This window comes from Salvelinus namaycush, chromosome 7 (assembly GCF_016432855.1).
Source record: "Salvelinus namaycush isolate Seneca chromosome 7, SaNama_1.0, whole genome shotgun sequence".
NCBI classification, from domain to species: domain Eukaryota; kingdom Metazoa; phylum Chordata; class Actinopteri; order Salmoniformes; family Salmonidae; genus Salvelinus; species Salvelinus namaycush.
In genome coordinates, this window is record NC_052313.1 from 20,806,502 (window position 1) to 20,823,764 (window position 17,263).

A 17,263-nucleotide genomic window follows, 5' to 3' on the forward strand; every position below is an offset into this window, starting at 1 on the left:
ACTTAAAAAAAAATTGCTATTGATTCTTAACGAATACATATAAATGCCTCATGAGCTTCATTCACTTGTCTTACCACATCAGAACCCCAAATATATGCTTGTTTTACTGAATTATTAGTAAAGAATGCAAGCAAACACTATAGCTTCAAAACATGGTTAAAACAATATTTTTTATGAATTTGAGGATGGCCAGCACCATCCCTCAGCTGTTTACCAACAAGTGACGGGGTTGAAACAAAAACCGTTGTTTGGGAATTGTTATTTAAAGCCCAGATTGCCCCTTTAAACGAAAGAAATGTGTTAATTGTGTTATTTAGTGTGCCTATAATGTGTATGAGAGGCCTATATTGAAACTACATCCATGTAGCCCTATTGTTTAAGAGACGACAATGTGTTATACTTTCATGTATCTTATAATAACGTATTATTTAGTGGAATCTATTGTAGATGACTCGTGAGTTTCTATTCAGTGATGGCAAGCACTTGTTATCCACAAGCAAACTATGCTTGGCCCAATGAATAGATTGCCAAATCACGTTGCTGGAAATAATTATTGGCCCTGCAAACTCCAGTTCACCGTCATAATTGAATCACATACTTTGTAGCCATGAATGAGTTATTCTTCTCATTAATGTTCCTGTTCAGAATATTATGACCCTACCATCTTCCATAGCATTTGGCTGGGGTGAGGACAGACATTTCAAGATGCGCTGGCGCCGTGAGTATATCCTCCTTGATTTCAATTAGCTGCTGAAGTCTTATGATAAATATATATAGTAAAATATTATATATAACTGACATACCTCTGAAACAGGGACATCTCTTGACTAAAGGCCTACTCAAAGAAATTGCAAATTTGTCCTTGTCCCTGCTGTCGAAAGGTTTGAGAGAAAAAAACATAGCCTGTTCTTTTGCATATTCAAATCGTGAAACCGGATAAATTAATATACATAATTGATTAATTATGAGTGTCTAATCAATGTAATAAATCTGTGTATGAAGATTTAAGACTATATGCTATGTGGGTCAATATTTGTCCACTTTAGCTAGTTGTGATGAGGATGATGATGATGATGATAATAATAACTATTATTATGGTTAGTCCGACTCTAGTCTATCTAGGAATAGCCAACTTCAGCATGGTCATATGAATGTTGTAATGAACTGGGAAATATTTTTTTCGATAAAAACAATTATTATTTTCTATGTAAAACTGTGTATCGTGTTAATTTCACACCCTCAAGGACACTTTTATGAGCTCCCAAGAGTGGTCGCTCTAGGCTGATTTCACAGTACTTTCATAGGCTAGTGCGTCAGAAAATGCTAATGTCCGAATGTATTATGAATTCAAGCCTCTGGTAAAATTAAGTTTTCGTCGGGAATAAAGTTTGAGTAGCCTAAAATCAGCTATTGGAAACCAAAACTGAAGTCGCGTCTTGTTGGGAGTGTAATTCATCCTTATGTCAAACAAGACATCAAACTAATACGTTTTGCCTCTTTTCTCCCTCTCCAAAATGCCGGTATTTAATATGGCTGGGTGTCGGACAGACTGCGTTGAGAAGCCATTCTCCATTGGATTTCAGAAATTCGGCCGTTTCGTGGGAAAGCATCCTTGGTGGTTCTTTATCTGCCCTCTGGTCATCTCTACGGCGCTCGGGACTGGGTTTTATTTTCTTGAGGACATGGAGGCCAACAACATTGAGGACCAATTTACACCAGTAAACGGACCCGCAAAACTTGAGAGGAAATTTGTAGAAGAGAACTTTCCGCTGAATAACTCGGTGTATTCAAACCAGAGACTGTACACCATGGGGGAATTTGCATCCTTCATAGCTGTCTCAAGAGATCCCAACATCTTCACCGATGGAGCCATCAAAGAAATATTAAGTTTAGACAAGAAGGTCCGGGAAATAAAACATTCGAGAGGTCATGAACAGCTTACATATGAAGGACTTTGCGCCAGAAAATCCAATAAATGTATTCCCAATAAAATATTAGATATCATGAATCATTATGGTAGCAACATTGACCAGACTGAACTCACCTTTCCATTTTTCCGTTTTGGATTCACAACAATATTTCTAGGATATTCTGTCGGTGGAGTTAATGTAAGCTCAACAGTCATAAAGAGTGCGAAAGCAATACGACTTTTTTATTCTCTGAAAGAAGGTAACCGCTCTACAACAGATCTGTGGCTAAACGAATTCCTCAAGGTTTTCCCCTCCAACCAGTCACTGAATTTCATCACGGTAAGTAGGCCTAGGCCATATAACAATGTAGCCAAACATGAATTTAATACACATTGTAGAATGTATTTATTTATTGGCGGAATGTTGACTCTTTTTGGTCCTCCTATATCTACCTCCTAATTAGTATGTCTTCGTTTTTATAGAAATAAAATGTCTAACATGAGATTGTGCACTATTTGTAAAATATGCATCCCCATCTCATAGTCTTTCACACAGATTAACACATGGGACACACTTTACACAACGAAAAAAACGCATTTGTTTTGTGGAATCTTTCCTGTTGAGTTAAAATGATCCTGCACCAGAATTACTCCACCGTATGATGACGAGTACCACAAAAACTCACGCAGAATAGTCTGCTTGTGGCTCGTTTAGAGGGGTGTGCTGTGAGAATTCTTTGGGCCATGAAGCATGACTAATCGCACACTGAATAGCTGTTATCTTTGTCTTTGAACTGCTTGCGCATAAGCGGTCTCTATTGCATGATTGTGGCTCATTCAGCACGGCCAAGTCTTACATAAATCAATAGCCATTGTTCTTCCTTCACTTGGATGAGTCTCTTGGCAGCAGGTCAAAGATGAGAGAAGATAGTAGGGGGATCCGCCAGTTCACTTGCTGGAGAGAGCAAGCTAGTGCAGCATGTATTGACCAGTAGTGTATACTGTTATTGAGTGCATTGCTTTTCAGAGGCTTACTATACTGTACTGTATGTGTATGGAAGAGTAATCCTATGGCACGGGTTTGTGTCTTTGGTCAAGTGTGTGTGTCTGCGTGCGTGTGGATGGGAAGGTTGACAGCATAAATGATGACATGCACTAATTTTGCATTTCATCTTCCCAGGTTACACATTCTACATCACTGTCTAGGCAGGTGGAATTCGAGGCCAACACCAGGGACGTTATCCCCTTGTTTTCCATCACATATGTTATCGCCATAGTCTTTTCCATTGTGTCTTGCTTAAGGTATGTATGTGTTATATACATACAACACACAGCAAAACTATTATGGCGTTCATCAATGACTGACCTTTGTGATTCTTTGATTCACATAGGCCCAATGTCTGACCGGTATTGTTTTTCAACAGGTTTGATTGTGTGAGGAACAAGGTATGGGTGGCCACCTTTGGAGTATTATCTGCAGGGCTTGCTGTGCTGTCTGCCTTCGGGATGATGCTGCATATTGGAGTGCCTTTTGTAATGACTGTGGCTAACTCCCCCTTCTTGATATTGGGTAAGGAGCTATGGATACTTTTCATATTGTTTTGTTCAAATCCTGGGTGCATGACTCTTAAGTCGGTTTGGATAAAAGCTTCAGCTAAATGGAAGGTATTATAAAACTGAACAAAAATACGAACGCAACATGCAACAATTTCAAAGAGTTACAGTTCATATAAGGAAATCATGCAATTGAAATAAATTCATTAGGCCCTAACCAACAGATTTCACATGACTGGGAATACAGATATGCATCTGTTGGTCACAGACGCCTTTAAAAAAAGGTAGTAAACGTGGATCAGAAAACCAGTCCGTATCTGGTGGGACCACCATTTGCCTCATGCAGCGTGACACATCTCCTTCGCAGAGTTGATCAGGCTGTTGATTGTGGCCTGTGGAATGTTGTCCCACTCCTCTTCAATGGCTGTGCGAAGTTGCTGGATATTGGCGGGAACTGGAACACGGTGTTGTACACGTCGATCTAGAGCATCCCAAACCTGCTTAATGTGTGACATATCTGGTAAGGAAGCAGGCCATGGAAAAACTGGGACATTTCCAGGTTCCAGGAATTGTGTACAGATCCTTGCGTCATGGGGTCGTGCATTATCATGCTGAAACGTGAGGTGATGGCGGATGGATGGCACGAATGGATGGCACGACAATGAGCCTCAGGATCTCATCACGGTATCTCTGTGCATTCAAGTTGCCATCGATAAAATGCAATTGTTTGTTGTTCTTAGCTTATGCCTGCCCATACCGTAACCCCACCGCCACCATTCGCCACTCTGTTCACAACGTTGACATCAGCAAATGCTCGCCCACACAACACCAGTCTGCCATCTGCCCAGTACAGTTACAGGTACAGAAACCGGGATTCATCCATGAAGAGCACACTTCTCCAGCGTGCCAGTGGCCATCGAAGGTGAGCATTTCCCCACTGAAGTAGGTTATGATGCCAAACTGCAGTCAGGTCAAGACCCTGGTGAGGACGATGAGCACGCAGATGAGCTTCCCTGAGACGGTTTCTGACAGTTTGTGCAGAAATTCTTTGGTTGTGCAAACCCACAATTTCTTCAGCTATCTAGGTGGCTGGTCTCAGATGATCCCGCAGGTAAAGAAGCCGGATGTCCTGGGCTGGTGTGGTTACTCGTGGTCTGTGGTTGTGAGGCAAGGTGTGAGGACGTACTGCCAAATTCTCTAAAACGACGTTGGCGGTGGCTTAGGTCGAAAAATTTACATTTAATTCCCTGGCAACAGCTCTGGTGGACATTCCTGCAGTCAGCATGCCAATTGCACGGTCCCTCAAAATTTTAGACATCTGTGGCATTGTGTTGTGTGACAAAACTGCACATTTTAGAGTGACCTTTTATTGTCCCCAGCACAAGGTGCACCTGTGTAATGATCATGCTGTTTAATCAGCTTGTTGATATGCCACACATGTCAGGTGGATGGATCATCTTGGCAAAGGAGAAATGTTCACTAACAGGGATGTAAACAAATGTGTGCCCCAAATTTGAGAGAAATAAGCTTTAAGTGCATATGGAATTTCTGTGATCCATGAAACATGGGACAAACACTTTATGTTGCATTTCTATTTTTATTCAGTATATATTATATTTTGTATACATTATATTTCCTCTGCAGGTATTGGTGTTGATGACATGTTCATCCTCATATCCTGCTGGCAGCAGACCAACGTTCACGCCCGGGTGGAAGACCGCTTAGCAGACACATACAAGGAGGCGGCCATTTCCATTACCATCACCACCCTGACGGATGTGTTAGCCTTCTACATCGGGCTCATGACTCCATTCCGCTCTGTGCAATCCTTCTGCCTGTACACCAGCACGGCCATCTTGTTCTGCTTCCTTTACAGCATCACCTTCTTCGGGGCGTTCCTCGTACTGAATGGGAGGCGTGAGAACAGCAACAAGCACTGGCTGACGTGCAAGGAGGTCCCAGAGGATTGCCCCGTGGGTCGCTCAAAATGGTACGACCTGTGCTGTGTGGGAGGAGCTTACGACCGCCATACTGGAGCAGAGGAAGTACAGCCCATGAATCACTTTTTTAAGAAGCACTACGGCCCTTTTCTGGTAAAGCCCTGGACCAAGGTGTGCGTAATCCTGCTCTATTCAGTTTATTTGTCCATCAGCATTTATGGATGCTTCCAGATACAGGAGGGTATTGACCTTCGCAATTTAGCTGCTGATGATTCATATGTGAATAGGTATTATGATGATGAAAAAGCCTACTTTTATGAGTATGGGCCAAATATCATGGTAATCATAAGAGGTGAATTTGCATACTGGGAGGAAAAGAATATGTTGGATCTTGAATCTTGTGTAGAGGACTTCAAAAACCTGTCCTTTATTGAGAAAGATATCTTTACATCCTGGCTGAAATCGTATAAATATTATGGGTACCATACAAATCTGAATTTGAGTGTTGAAAATGTTTTCAAGACAAACCTAAGTTCGTTCCTGAGATCCTACTCTGACTTCAAGCAAGACGTAAATTTCACGAATAATTCCATCCGTGCCTCACGCTTCTTCATCCAGACTGTCAATATCACTACTGCCATTGATGAAATGAACATGTTAAACAATCTGCGAGATACTGCTAGGAGATGCTCTGTCCCGCTACTGGTATATCACCCTGTCTTTATATACCATGATCAGTACGCTGTCATAGTGAGTAACACCGTTCAGAATATCTCCGTCACCACAGCAGTCATGTTATTGATCTCCCTCCTACTGATTCCAAACCCGCTCTGTTGTCTGTGGGTGACGTTCTCCATCGCTTCTGTCATTGTGGGCGTCACTGGTTTCATGGCATTGTGGGATGTTAATTTAGACACCATATCCATGATCATTCTTGTTGTCTGTATTGGATTCTCCGTGGACTTCTCCGCACACATTTCCTATGCCTTTGTTTCCAATAAGAAGCCAACTGCAAACGAGAAAGCCGTGGAAGCGCTGTTCCATTTGGGCTATCCCATACTTCAGGGTGCTTTGTCAACCATACTGGGCGTGATAGTGCTGTCTGCTTCCAAGAACTACATCTTCAGAACCTTCTTCAAGATCATGTTCCTTGTCATCTTTTTCGGACTGTTCCATGGCATAACTTTTATCCCTGTCTTTTTGACATTCTTTGACTTTTTCAGCAGCAACTCAGGCAATGTCAGCCCTCAGGAGAAAAGGGCGCTGGAAAACCAAGCCATGACCAACTGCCAACCCAAAAACATCCAAGAGAAAGCCATTGATCACGACAAGCAAATCTATGACAATCACACCTTCCTGCCAGACAATCAGCAATTATTCCCAACACAGCCCTGTCCCTCAGTCTGGACACTGACTGTCAACACCCATCCCACCCAAAGTGGTCAGATGTGCATGGCAAGCACAGTTCCCATGTTCAGAGTTGATAGTCAAACATATGAAGTTCAGATGTACACAACTAGTAATGACGCTGTCACGGTCAATTGCAACCAAAATCTGGGGTCTGGTGAACATCATTGTGTGATTGGAAATAACCAACCACCAGTTTTACAGGAGTGTAATGCCCCGGTTATCAACTGCTCTGATTCTGCAGATCCTGTTCCTTGAACACCCCACTGTGTGATAAAGCATGTGTCGTTGTTTCATGCGGCGTATCTTACAGAGGAGGTTTATGTCAATCGTAAAGCCCTAATCACAATGTTTTATGGCTTAAACCTTTTTGACTGTTTTTTTGTTGATGGCACTCGTACATATAAGCTTCAATTGGCCATCGTGTAAAATATATCCATAACATTTGCTTAACTGTTAAAGTTCTACAAAACACATTATTTAACTTCGCAGCAATGCATCAGTGTTGATGGGTTACTATTTATGTGGCATTGTTGATGGATTTTAAAACCACCATGAGCGTGTTCATATTTTGTATTTGAAGAATCCCAAGCTTTACTGATACATTAGAATAGTGTTCATGATCTGTACAATTTGAGATTGTGTACTATTACCAATATATTTGTATAAAATGAAATTGATTTCACTTTCTTCTCTCGATGTCTTTAAAGGATATAGAATGTTAAAATAACTACAATAGCACTTCCTAGAAACATTATCAGTTCTGTTGGGTTTGCAATTGATAATTAATATTGCCATCTTTTAATTATTGATACTGTTAAAACACATACCATACTATGTATTGAAACCTAATAAAACAGTATTTACTCATTTATTCAATTTGTAATGTTAAAATAAATGATGTTGTCCTTGCTTACCCTTGGTTTAGGTAGTTGATTTCTACAGGTGATGTTTGTAAACCACAAGGTGGCAATGTGAATATATGCAGTGAAGAAAACTTGTGCTGATATCTAATTTTGACATTTGTTTTGTTCACCATGTAATTTATTACCTAGGAGTTTATATTTTGACCTCATAATAATACATAATACTCAACTGTAACACCTCTTGTAAACAACATTTGTGGAGTACTATATACTATGCATTTGAAATAAAAAATAATCTCACTTGCATTCAGACTATTTCCAATAAACCATATCCTTTACGGATATTCCTCTGCACTTTTTTGTCTCAAATGACAAAATGAGAGTACTTCCTTTAATGTTCTACTTATTCTGTGGGTTTTGCATACTTGCTAACGCCTCTGTTTGGAAGAATGACAATGGCACAGAACTTTTCATCATTTATGCAGCAAGGTTTACAGCTAAAGGCTATGTAAGCAGCTGCAAAATGAGCTCAATGATCTAAAATGAAAAGAAAACAGGAGCAGACTGAAAATGTGCCTTTATTCTTGGTAATATAGTATAATATAGTTGACAAAACCTCAGGCTTTGATTATGTCACTGGATAATTCAATGAGCTTTTCGTATCAATGGAGTAGGGGTATTTTTGCAACTTAGACTTTAAGCCACACTCAACAAAACTCTCAACCTTCTCCATTTCACAAAATGTTAACATACAGTGCCTTCGGGAAGTATTCAGACCCCTTGACTTTTTCCACATTTTGTTACGTTACAGCCTTATTCGTATTAAATCGTTTTTTCCCTCATCAGTCTACACAAAATACCCCATAATGACAAACCAAAATCAGAAATTGTTGCTAATTAAATAAATAAATAAAAACGGCAATATCACATTTACATAAGTATTCAGACCCTTTACTCAGTACTTTGCTGAAGCAGTTTTGGCAGCTATTACAGCCTCAAGTCTTCTTGGGTGTGACGCTAGAAGCTTGGAACACTTGTATTTGGGGAGTGAACCTTCGCCCCAGTCTGAGGTCCTGAACGCTCTGGAGTAGGTTTTCATCAAGGATCTCTCTGTACTTTGCTCCATTCATCTTTGGCTCGATCCTGCCTTTCCAAATCATGTCCAATCAATTGAATTTACCACAGGTGGACTCAATCAAGTTGTAGAAACATCTCAAGGATGATCAATGGAAACAGAATGCACCTGAACTCAATTTCGAATCTCATAGCAAAGAGGCTGAATACTTATGTAAATAAGTTTTTTTTCTTTGTAATAAATTAGCAAAAAATTCTAATTTCTCATTATGGGGTATTGTGTGTAGATTGATGAGGGGAAAAAACTATTTAATACATTTTAGAATAAGGCTGTAACTTAACAAAAAGTGGAAAAAGTCTGAATACTTTCCGAAGGCACTGTAGCATCCTTTAAAATAAACTGAACATTTACCAATACAAATTCTATTAGACAGTGTTATAATCTAGAATACTCAGTCAAATATTTAAATGTTGCTTGTACACTTTGCTGTCTTACCCACCCTCTTTCAGAATTGTTACCAATGTAGACAGTGTGGTGTTTGGATCCAGTAGTTTAACCAGGGGAACATTCACACCTCTCTCTTGGAAGATGTAATTCTGCAGAGTCATAGCCAACATTGAGTCAATACCCAGTGCATACAGGGCAGTGTCGTCATTTACCTCATCTATGCTAACATTGGTGATTTCACTTAGCATAGCCCTGACATTCTCATGTGCTGTGGAAAGCTGTTGGACCATGGGTTCTGTCATGTTGGTGTTCTCAAGTTCTTGCTCGACCAAAGCTGTCAGCCTCCCTCTGAGAGATGCGTTTTGGGAGAGAACGTGGTTGCTCAGATTTCTGAAGTTGAATTTGCAAATGACTTGTTGTGGGTTGTTCATCAACAAACACTTTTCAAGGGCCTCATGGACTTCTGACACCTCCATTATCATCATGCCCTTTGCCTCAAGAAACCTTTGGAAATTGTCTTTGTTCAACAAGAGACCGAGGTTCAAAGGCCCCCAGTTGATGGACTGTCCAGCAAGCCCAAGGTTTCGCCGATAATGAGAGAATGTGTCCAGGAACGAATTGGCTGCTGCATAGTTAGACTGCGAAGCATTGCCAATGAAAGAAGAGATGGAAGAGTAGCACACAAAGTAATCCAATTTGTTGTGCAGTGTTGCATAGTGAAGATTCAATGCCCCATTCACTTTGGGTCGAAGAACTTTATTGAAGTGTGATCGGTCAAGGGTTTCGATCAAAGCATCATGCAACACAGCTGCACTGTGAAACACTCCTTTGATTGGACAGGAGGGAAACATTTGTACAATTGCTGTGATTGCATTCACAACCTGCCCTGACACTGACACGTCACATTGGACACTCATGATAGACACCCCACATCTCCTCTGGAGAGTGTCCATCTCTAACTGCATCTCAGCTGACAGAGGACTTCTGGAGAGGGTTGCAATGCATCCGCCACCCCTGTGAGCAATGAACTTCACAGTCTCAAGTCCCAAACCCGAGAGCCCTCCGGTCACAATGTACACACAACTCTTCTTAAAGAGTTGCCGTGGTCTCATTAGCAAAGGGATATCAGATACCGTATTTTCTGAATCCGCATGACCCAAAACTACTTGAGACACAGCCTTAGCTCTGAAGTAGGACTCACAGTGCGCAGTGGGCTGAGGATCTCTTGTGTCTGTCGATTGAAAGGTAATGGTTTGCAGAGATTGCGATACACCATCCAAATGTAATGACCTCAGCCAATTGTGGATCTTTGTTTTCTGTGCCTTTATATTGGCTCTCTGGAAAACATCTGACACGTGAAGTGTTTGGATGTGTGTATGTTCACTCTCATGTGCAGAAATGTTTGCTGCGGATGACACCTGGTTGTCACAGACTACAACAATATTCTTTGCTGTGGCTCCACTGCTTATTCTTACCACTACAGATGGATCACAGGGAGGCAATACAACAAATGTATTACACTGATCAATGTTCAGGAGTTGTCCACTAAATTGGGGCAGAACGACGGCATTCCATCCTGATTTGTTTGCCGTTTGGGTTAAGACCTTCAGCAGAACAGAGTCAGGTACAGAGGAGATGATGGCCAACCTTCTCTGTTGTTTGACTCTGGGTAACGCTCTGTTCAAGATTTCCCATGCCAGCAAAAAGTAGGACACACATGGAGCCTCCTTCAGAAATGGGAGCCTCTTCGGGTTGTAGCATGCTGCTTCAGGAATCACAACCTTAGAAGATGCAGCAATGGGATAACATGAAACTACATGCTCTCCCACTTTCAGTTTGCTCACATCTTTCCCTACAGCTGTGACAGTGCCACTGAAGTCAAGGGCCAAAAGCTGGTGGTTCTGAGAAGCATGTTTGTTCCAGTACATTGTCTGGCCAAAGTTCAGATCAGAGACGCTGACAGAAAAGTAGTCTGAGGAATGAACACAAATCTCACTGAGCTGAATCTCAACTGATTTCTCCTGGATGTGGTTATCCTTTACATCACAAGGCATGGCAGACAAGCTAGTCATTCTGTATGGATCAGCAGTCTGAAGGATGAACTGCCCAGAACTCAAAGAGTAGACAGTTCCCTCAGAGCTGGCAATCCCTTTTATGGGGGTACGGACTATCACTGTTGAATATATCTGTCCCCTGCTAATCATGACCTCTGGGTGTTTGCTGGTGTTAATCACATGAACCAATGCCTGAATGTCTTCACTTGACACAGAAGCAAGGTCAATCAGCTGAAACGAGAGGCCTGGTATCTCAGCAGCACAGGCTCTTGTCATGCCGGACAGGACAAAACCAGGACTGACATGGTCAACGGTCGTCTCTGCTGAACGGTAGGTTATGACTCGGATTGTGCAGGAACACTTGTTTTCTTTCAAGGCAAGAACAAGCTGACGATAATGCTCACAGCAGTCAACCAAGTATTCCAATGCTATCTCAGTCGACAGATGACTGAGGTCTTGTACACCCCACATGAACAGTACCTCCTGTAAATCTACACCAGCATCACCTTGAAGAGAGTGAGACACTAAGTCTCGAACTTGTGGGTTGGACCCAAACTCTCTGTTCAAGACAAAAAATGATGTTTGATGTAGGTATGGCCTCAATGCTGTGCCAACTCCCAGGATGTCCTCAAAGATCAAGGCTTTGGGTTTACAGCTTACATGGGTATTGTCAGTGATGGTGAAAAGTTCATTGTGAAAGAAGAATGACTCTGCAACGTGTGAACAATTTCCTAAAAACGAGATCCTCACATGCTTTAGTTCCACTAAAACATGTCCGTCTGTATTGGAAAAGCAACCACAAACATCTAAGTAGTCTGAGGTTTCTTGAATTGCTCTCAGATACATAATCATGTCCTCCTGCAGAGGTGCTGCTATTACTACACTGCCAATGGCAGATGGGAAACCCGGCCTGGTGGTCAGTCCTCCAACAGCTACCATAGCAGTCATTTGCAGAAAATAGTCCAACACCACAGGGTGAAGGAAGTACTCATGAAGCTGTTTCAGAACCTCACCTGCGACCTTAATTGCTGACACCGCCTCCTTGAATTCATCGCCAAAATGTACATCATCCAGCTGTCTGAAAATAGGACCATACTCAAAACCTGCACGGGAGAGGAATGAATAGACCTCCTCCCCCTTTACCACTGATTTGCACCTTTTGAAAATGACATCCGGGCAAATGGTTTGTTCCTCAACCAATGTTCGCCCACTTCGACAACAAATGGTGCCTGATGCATGTGTTGCTGAGGGAGACTGTATCTTAAACATGGTCTCATTCTCGGTTGCCTCCAGTACCACTTTCAAATGATGAGAGTTTGTGCTGAGTGTAAACAAGCTCTGAAATGTTACACTTAGCTGCATCGAGCAAATAGGCATCTTTGGTCTTGAACTTGCCATTATTGAGGCAAAAGCCAGTTCAACATACAATGCACCTGGAGCAATGGCAACACCATTGTTTTTGTGCTCCCAGAGATATGCTGCAGTATCTGATGAAAGATTGCATTTGTGCTCTTTGCTCTCATGCTTTGTCTGAGATATCAGTGGGTGTTGAGAGGAAGCTGTCTTTTCATTTCCTTGTCTTACAGCCTCAAAATACACCTCTTTTGTCAGATTATCAAACTGATATCTTGGAAGAGGTGTTGGTGATGCCTCACAGCCTTCATAGAACTTGTCCCAGTCTACATGGACCCCCTGTTCAAACAGTTTGGACACAGTGGTCAGCATTGTCTCATGATCTTTTTCTGGCTGCACTGAGGACAGAACTATAGTGTCATTTCCAAGTGTCTCCTGGATGTACCTTTGTAGAGCCCTTCTAGGGCCTATTTCCACAAAGACCACATTCTTCTGGTCTTTGGTCGCTGCTTTCATTGTATGCTCAAATGAAACTGGCTCTCGGATATTCCTAGCCCAATATCTCCCTGTGCTAAAGTCTCCATGGGTGTACATGTCTCCAGTCACTGTTGAGAAAAGCTCACAATCCATTTTGTTTGCTGTCAAAGAACCAATACTTTCCTCAATATGGTCCACTATGGGATCCATCATATGGCTGTGGTATGCAGCAGGTACATCCAGTACACGGAGGAACAGATTCTTGCCTCTAAACAAAGCTGTCAGCTTTTGATGGAGATTGTCTATAGCGTCTGCATCACCTGAGAGGGCGCAGGACTGTGGGCTGTTGAAGGCAGCCAGGCAAACCTTCCCAGAGTAGATTGGAAGGATTTTCAGGACCTCTGACACAGCCATGTTACTGACCACAAGCATTTTCCCTCCTGTTACCTTACTCTGCAGAGTACTGCGGAAATAGATCACCTTCACTGCATCCTCAAGGGACAGCAGACCAGAGCAGTGGGCAGCAGCAACCTCTCCAACAGAGTGGCCAAGAATGGCATCTGGTTTGATGCCCCAGTGCTTGAAGAGACTGGCAATGCCAACCTGAATGGCAAAGAGGAGGGGCTGAACAACATCTGGCTTGGTATAATCATCATTGTCAAAATCGTTTGCTATCTTTTGTGAGATGCCAGTACTTTTGTAATTCTGGAAGAGATTCTCAACCTCTCTGACCTTTTCTCTGAAAACGGGCTCCTCTTTCAGAAGCTGCTTACACATTCCCCTGTAGGTCACTCCATTCCCACAGAACACAAAAACCAACCTGTTATCTGACCTTGATGGCTCAAGCTTCCTGTTCATCGCACACTGCAGTTGATTCTCTAAGTCGGGGACAGAGGACGTCATAAATGCTTTCCTGTATTTGTGTCTCAAATGGCTCCTCCTACATGCTGAGGTAAACATCAAAGTGAGTATGTCAGTTTGCTTATCTCTGCTAAGTCTTTGATGTGTGTCTGTGATAGACATTGCCAATGAGTTCTCTGAGGCTGCAGACAAAACAAACAACTTGGGACAGTCATAAGTAGTCAATCTGGTGTTGTTGCCCTGCACATACTCCTTTACTATCGCATGGGCATTTGTCCCTCCAAACCCAAAGCTATTAATGCCAGCTAGCCTTGCCATAGGCTCTGTTTTTTCCCACTTCTCTGCTTTGATCGGAATTCTTACATTGAGAGCTTTGGCATCGATACTGGCACTGTCCTCAGAGTAGAACAGTGAAGGGACAATGATTTCATGCTTCATCATTAGTAGTACCTTGATTAGACCTGCCACTCCAGCTGCAGATTCTGTGTGTCCAATGTTGCCTTTCACAGAGCCGATGCGGAGTGTCTCGGAACCTAGAGGTCTGGCTTTGGCAATGACTTTGGAGATGCTGCCTGCTTCTATGGGATCCCCCACTGGAGTTCCAGTCCCATGAGCCTCTATGTACTGGACAGATGACAGGTCAGACTCTGCCGAGTAGATTCTGTGTAGTAGCTCTACCTGCTGGACCATGGATGGCTTGGTGATTGGAGTGACAGTGTGGCCATCTTGGTTTACTGCAGTTCTTCTTACTATGCCCCATACCTTGTCAAAGTCCCTCAGAGCCTGTTCAAGGAAACATTTGGGTACCATTAGTTGTAATGTTGCAATTTATTTATGGTATAAAATATAACTTTGTGATTTATGTGGTTCAAAATTAAACAACTTCAAATTAGTTCAATTTAAAACATAGTAAACATTATACTCTTACGTTTTTCAGTGGCTTCAGCAGAATAATCCCGCAGCCCTCTCCTCTGCCATAGCCATCTGCTCTGCTGGAGAAAGGTTTGCTGGTGCCTTCAGGTGAAATCATCTTTGCCTTGCTGAGAGCGACAAAGACTCGCGGCTCTATGATACAGCTGACACCGCCACAGAGAGCCATTTCACAGTCTCCTGAGTAAAGCAGATTGAATAACAGTTAAGTGGTAATAATATGATTGAAATATGCCAAAAAATGATATGTCTTTCTGGTAATTATGAACAGAACTACCTTGCTTGATGGCCTGGCAGGCAGAATGGAGAGCCACCAAGGAGGAGGAACATGCACTGTCTATGGCAAACGAGGGACCAGTGAGATTGAAGATGAAGGATATCCTGTTGGCCGCCACGCTCATAGCCGTCCCTGTGCCGTTGTAGTGGGTTATGGTGCTGGGTCTGTTGTTCAGGAGGGTCTCATAGTCCCTGTTCATGAGACCTGTGAGAACACATCCATTGCAGAGTGTTATTCACTGTCCTCCCACTTTATATTGTGTCACTGCAATTAAGTGTGCTTGCTGAAGACAAAGCAAAACTGTAGATTTCTTACATACTTATTATTTGACGTCTTCCGCCCGCTCAGGAGCTTAAAAGATTTTAGCTATAAACACGAAACCAACTTCCAAATGCCCAGACTGCCAATTTAGATTGCTTGACAAAATCTTTTTGGTAGCATTTATACTTTATGTACTATAACAATATGCTGGTTGCACTATAATAATATTTAAATGAGCTCCCAATGCATTTCAATGGAAAAATAAGCCCATTGACCGTTTAAGCTATCAACTCCAAATTAACATTGAGATGTTCAGACTGACCCTACTTAGATTGATTGCCAAAATATTTTTGATACTATATATACTTTTTGAACTATAACCATTTAAAATGTGTATAATTTAACGTGGGTTTGAATGAGAACCATAGAAATACTGCACAGAAGTAGATAATCAAAATGGTCCTGCTCCTTTTGGCCATATTAAGCTACAAGACCATTGAAACATTAACGCTATCCTAACTTAAAATCCTTACATTTTTTTCAGCAACTATAAATAAATACATGTCCATTAAATAACTCGCCAAACAGTAAGTCTTGAAACGTTCAAGCTAGTGATACCAAACCAACTTTCACATGTTCAGGCTATCCTATCCTATCTTATCCAATCAATCAATCTTTCAATCTACCAATGTTTTCCAACTACCATTACTACTGCAGTCACTACCACAATTTATTTCACAACCATAAAAACTTTAAAACAAGCACAACATTTTCTTCAGGATATGTACTTTTTTAGTGACCAATTTTTTACATTATGGTTACCTATGTAAACACCTGTTCTGGTCCCACTGACTTTCTCCATTGGCATTCCAGCATCCTCTAATGCCCTGTATGTACACTGGAGTAGGAGCTTGTGCTGAGGGTCCATGAAATCCGTTTCAGCCTCAGTGATGCCAAAGAACTTGTGATCAAACTCATTAAATCTGGGAGATAAAAAGATTCCCATTACAGATTTCTACTTTACCTTACCATTAAGACAAGTCTCAATGTAAAATATAACACTTCAATTTCAATTTTTCAATATTATTCATGCAACTTCACAACTATTCAAGTGAATAGAGCAAGAATGTCTTAATATCTTACCCATCTATAAGAGCAGCTTTGGTTGTTTGCGTCTTCCCAGGTTTGCTATCATCAGGATCATACCAATAAGTGCTGTCAAACCTCTCGTCTGGAATGTCTACTACACAGTTTCTCCCTTCAAATAGAACCTTCCAGAAATTGTCAAGCCCCTCACCTAAAACAAAAGGGCAAAATTCAGCATCACTCTGGCTGGTGTTATCTTTAGACATACGAAATGTATCAACTCCTTATCTGATCCATTCTTACCTCCTGGGAAATTGCATCCTATCCCAACTATGGCAATTTCGTCTTTGTTGTCCTCCATCTTTGCACCTCATTACAAATGATCTTTGACAAAATGTAAAATCATGTGACCTTGAGAACAGTCTTTCATGCGTTTTACCTCCTATACAAAGACTGTGATGAATGGAGGATGCTGTTTCAAAGTCCCTCAAAGTTTTGTCGAAAGCAATTTTTTTGCAAACCAGTCTTTACTGGCAGCTGAACCATTCCTTTTGGAGCGGTGTTTGTCCTCTTGCCACAACTTCGGTATTCTACCCCTGGTCCTCTTTATAAATCAACTAACGTCTCACTGATCACAGTCAGATGCATCAAGACAAAGGGAGCAGGGGCCCCAACAATAGATTGATTTGTTAGAGAAGCTTTCGAGCAATTTTTAATTAGGGTAGTTTGAAACAGAAGTCACTAATTGCAGGCTTGAGATGAGGTT

The 17,263-nt window shown here is 41.7% G+C and overlaps 2 protein-coding genes across 2 annotated transcripts; one reads left to right on the plus strand and one right to left on the minus strand.

The window, feature by feature from the left end:
* The first annotated feature begins 1,529 nt into the window (after positions 1–1,529).
* On the plus strand, positions 1,530–7,068 carry ptchd3a (patched domain containing 3a). Its single transcript, XM_038997239.1, has 5 exons — positions 1,530–2,249; positions 3,090–3,211; positions 3,334–3,479; positions 5,108–6,844; positions 7,055–7,068. The coding sequence occupies exons 1-5, from the start codon at positions 1,530–1,532 to the stop codon at positions 7,066–7,068; spliced, it is 2,739 nt and encodes a 912-aa protein (XP_038853167.1).
* Positions 7,069–9,130: 2,062 nt separating this feature from the next.
* pks1 (polyketide synthase 1) lies at positions 9,131–16,858 on the minus strand. The gene is made up of 6 exons (XM_038996963.1): positions 16,801–16,858; positions 16,555–16,708; positions 16,234–16,394; positions 15,151–15,354; positions 14,872–15,053; positions 9,131–14,726 (listed from the first exon to the last, which is right to left on the minus strand). The coding sequence occupies exons 1-6, from the start codon at positions 16,856–16,858 to the stop codon at positions 9,243–9,245; spliced, it is 6,243 nt and encodes a 2,080-aa protein (XP_038852891.1). The 3' UTR covers positions 9,131–9,242.
* Positions 16,859–17,263: the final 405 nt, after the last annotated feature.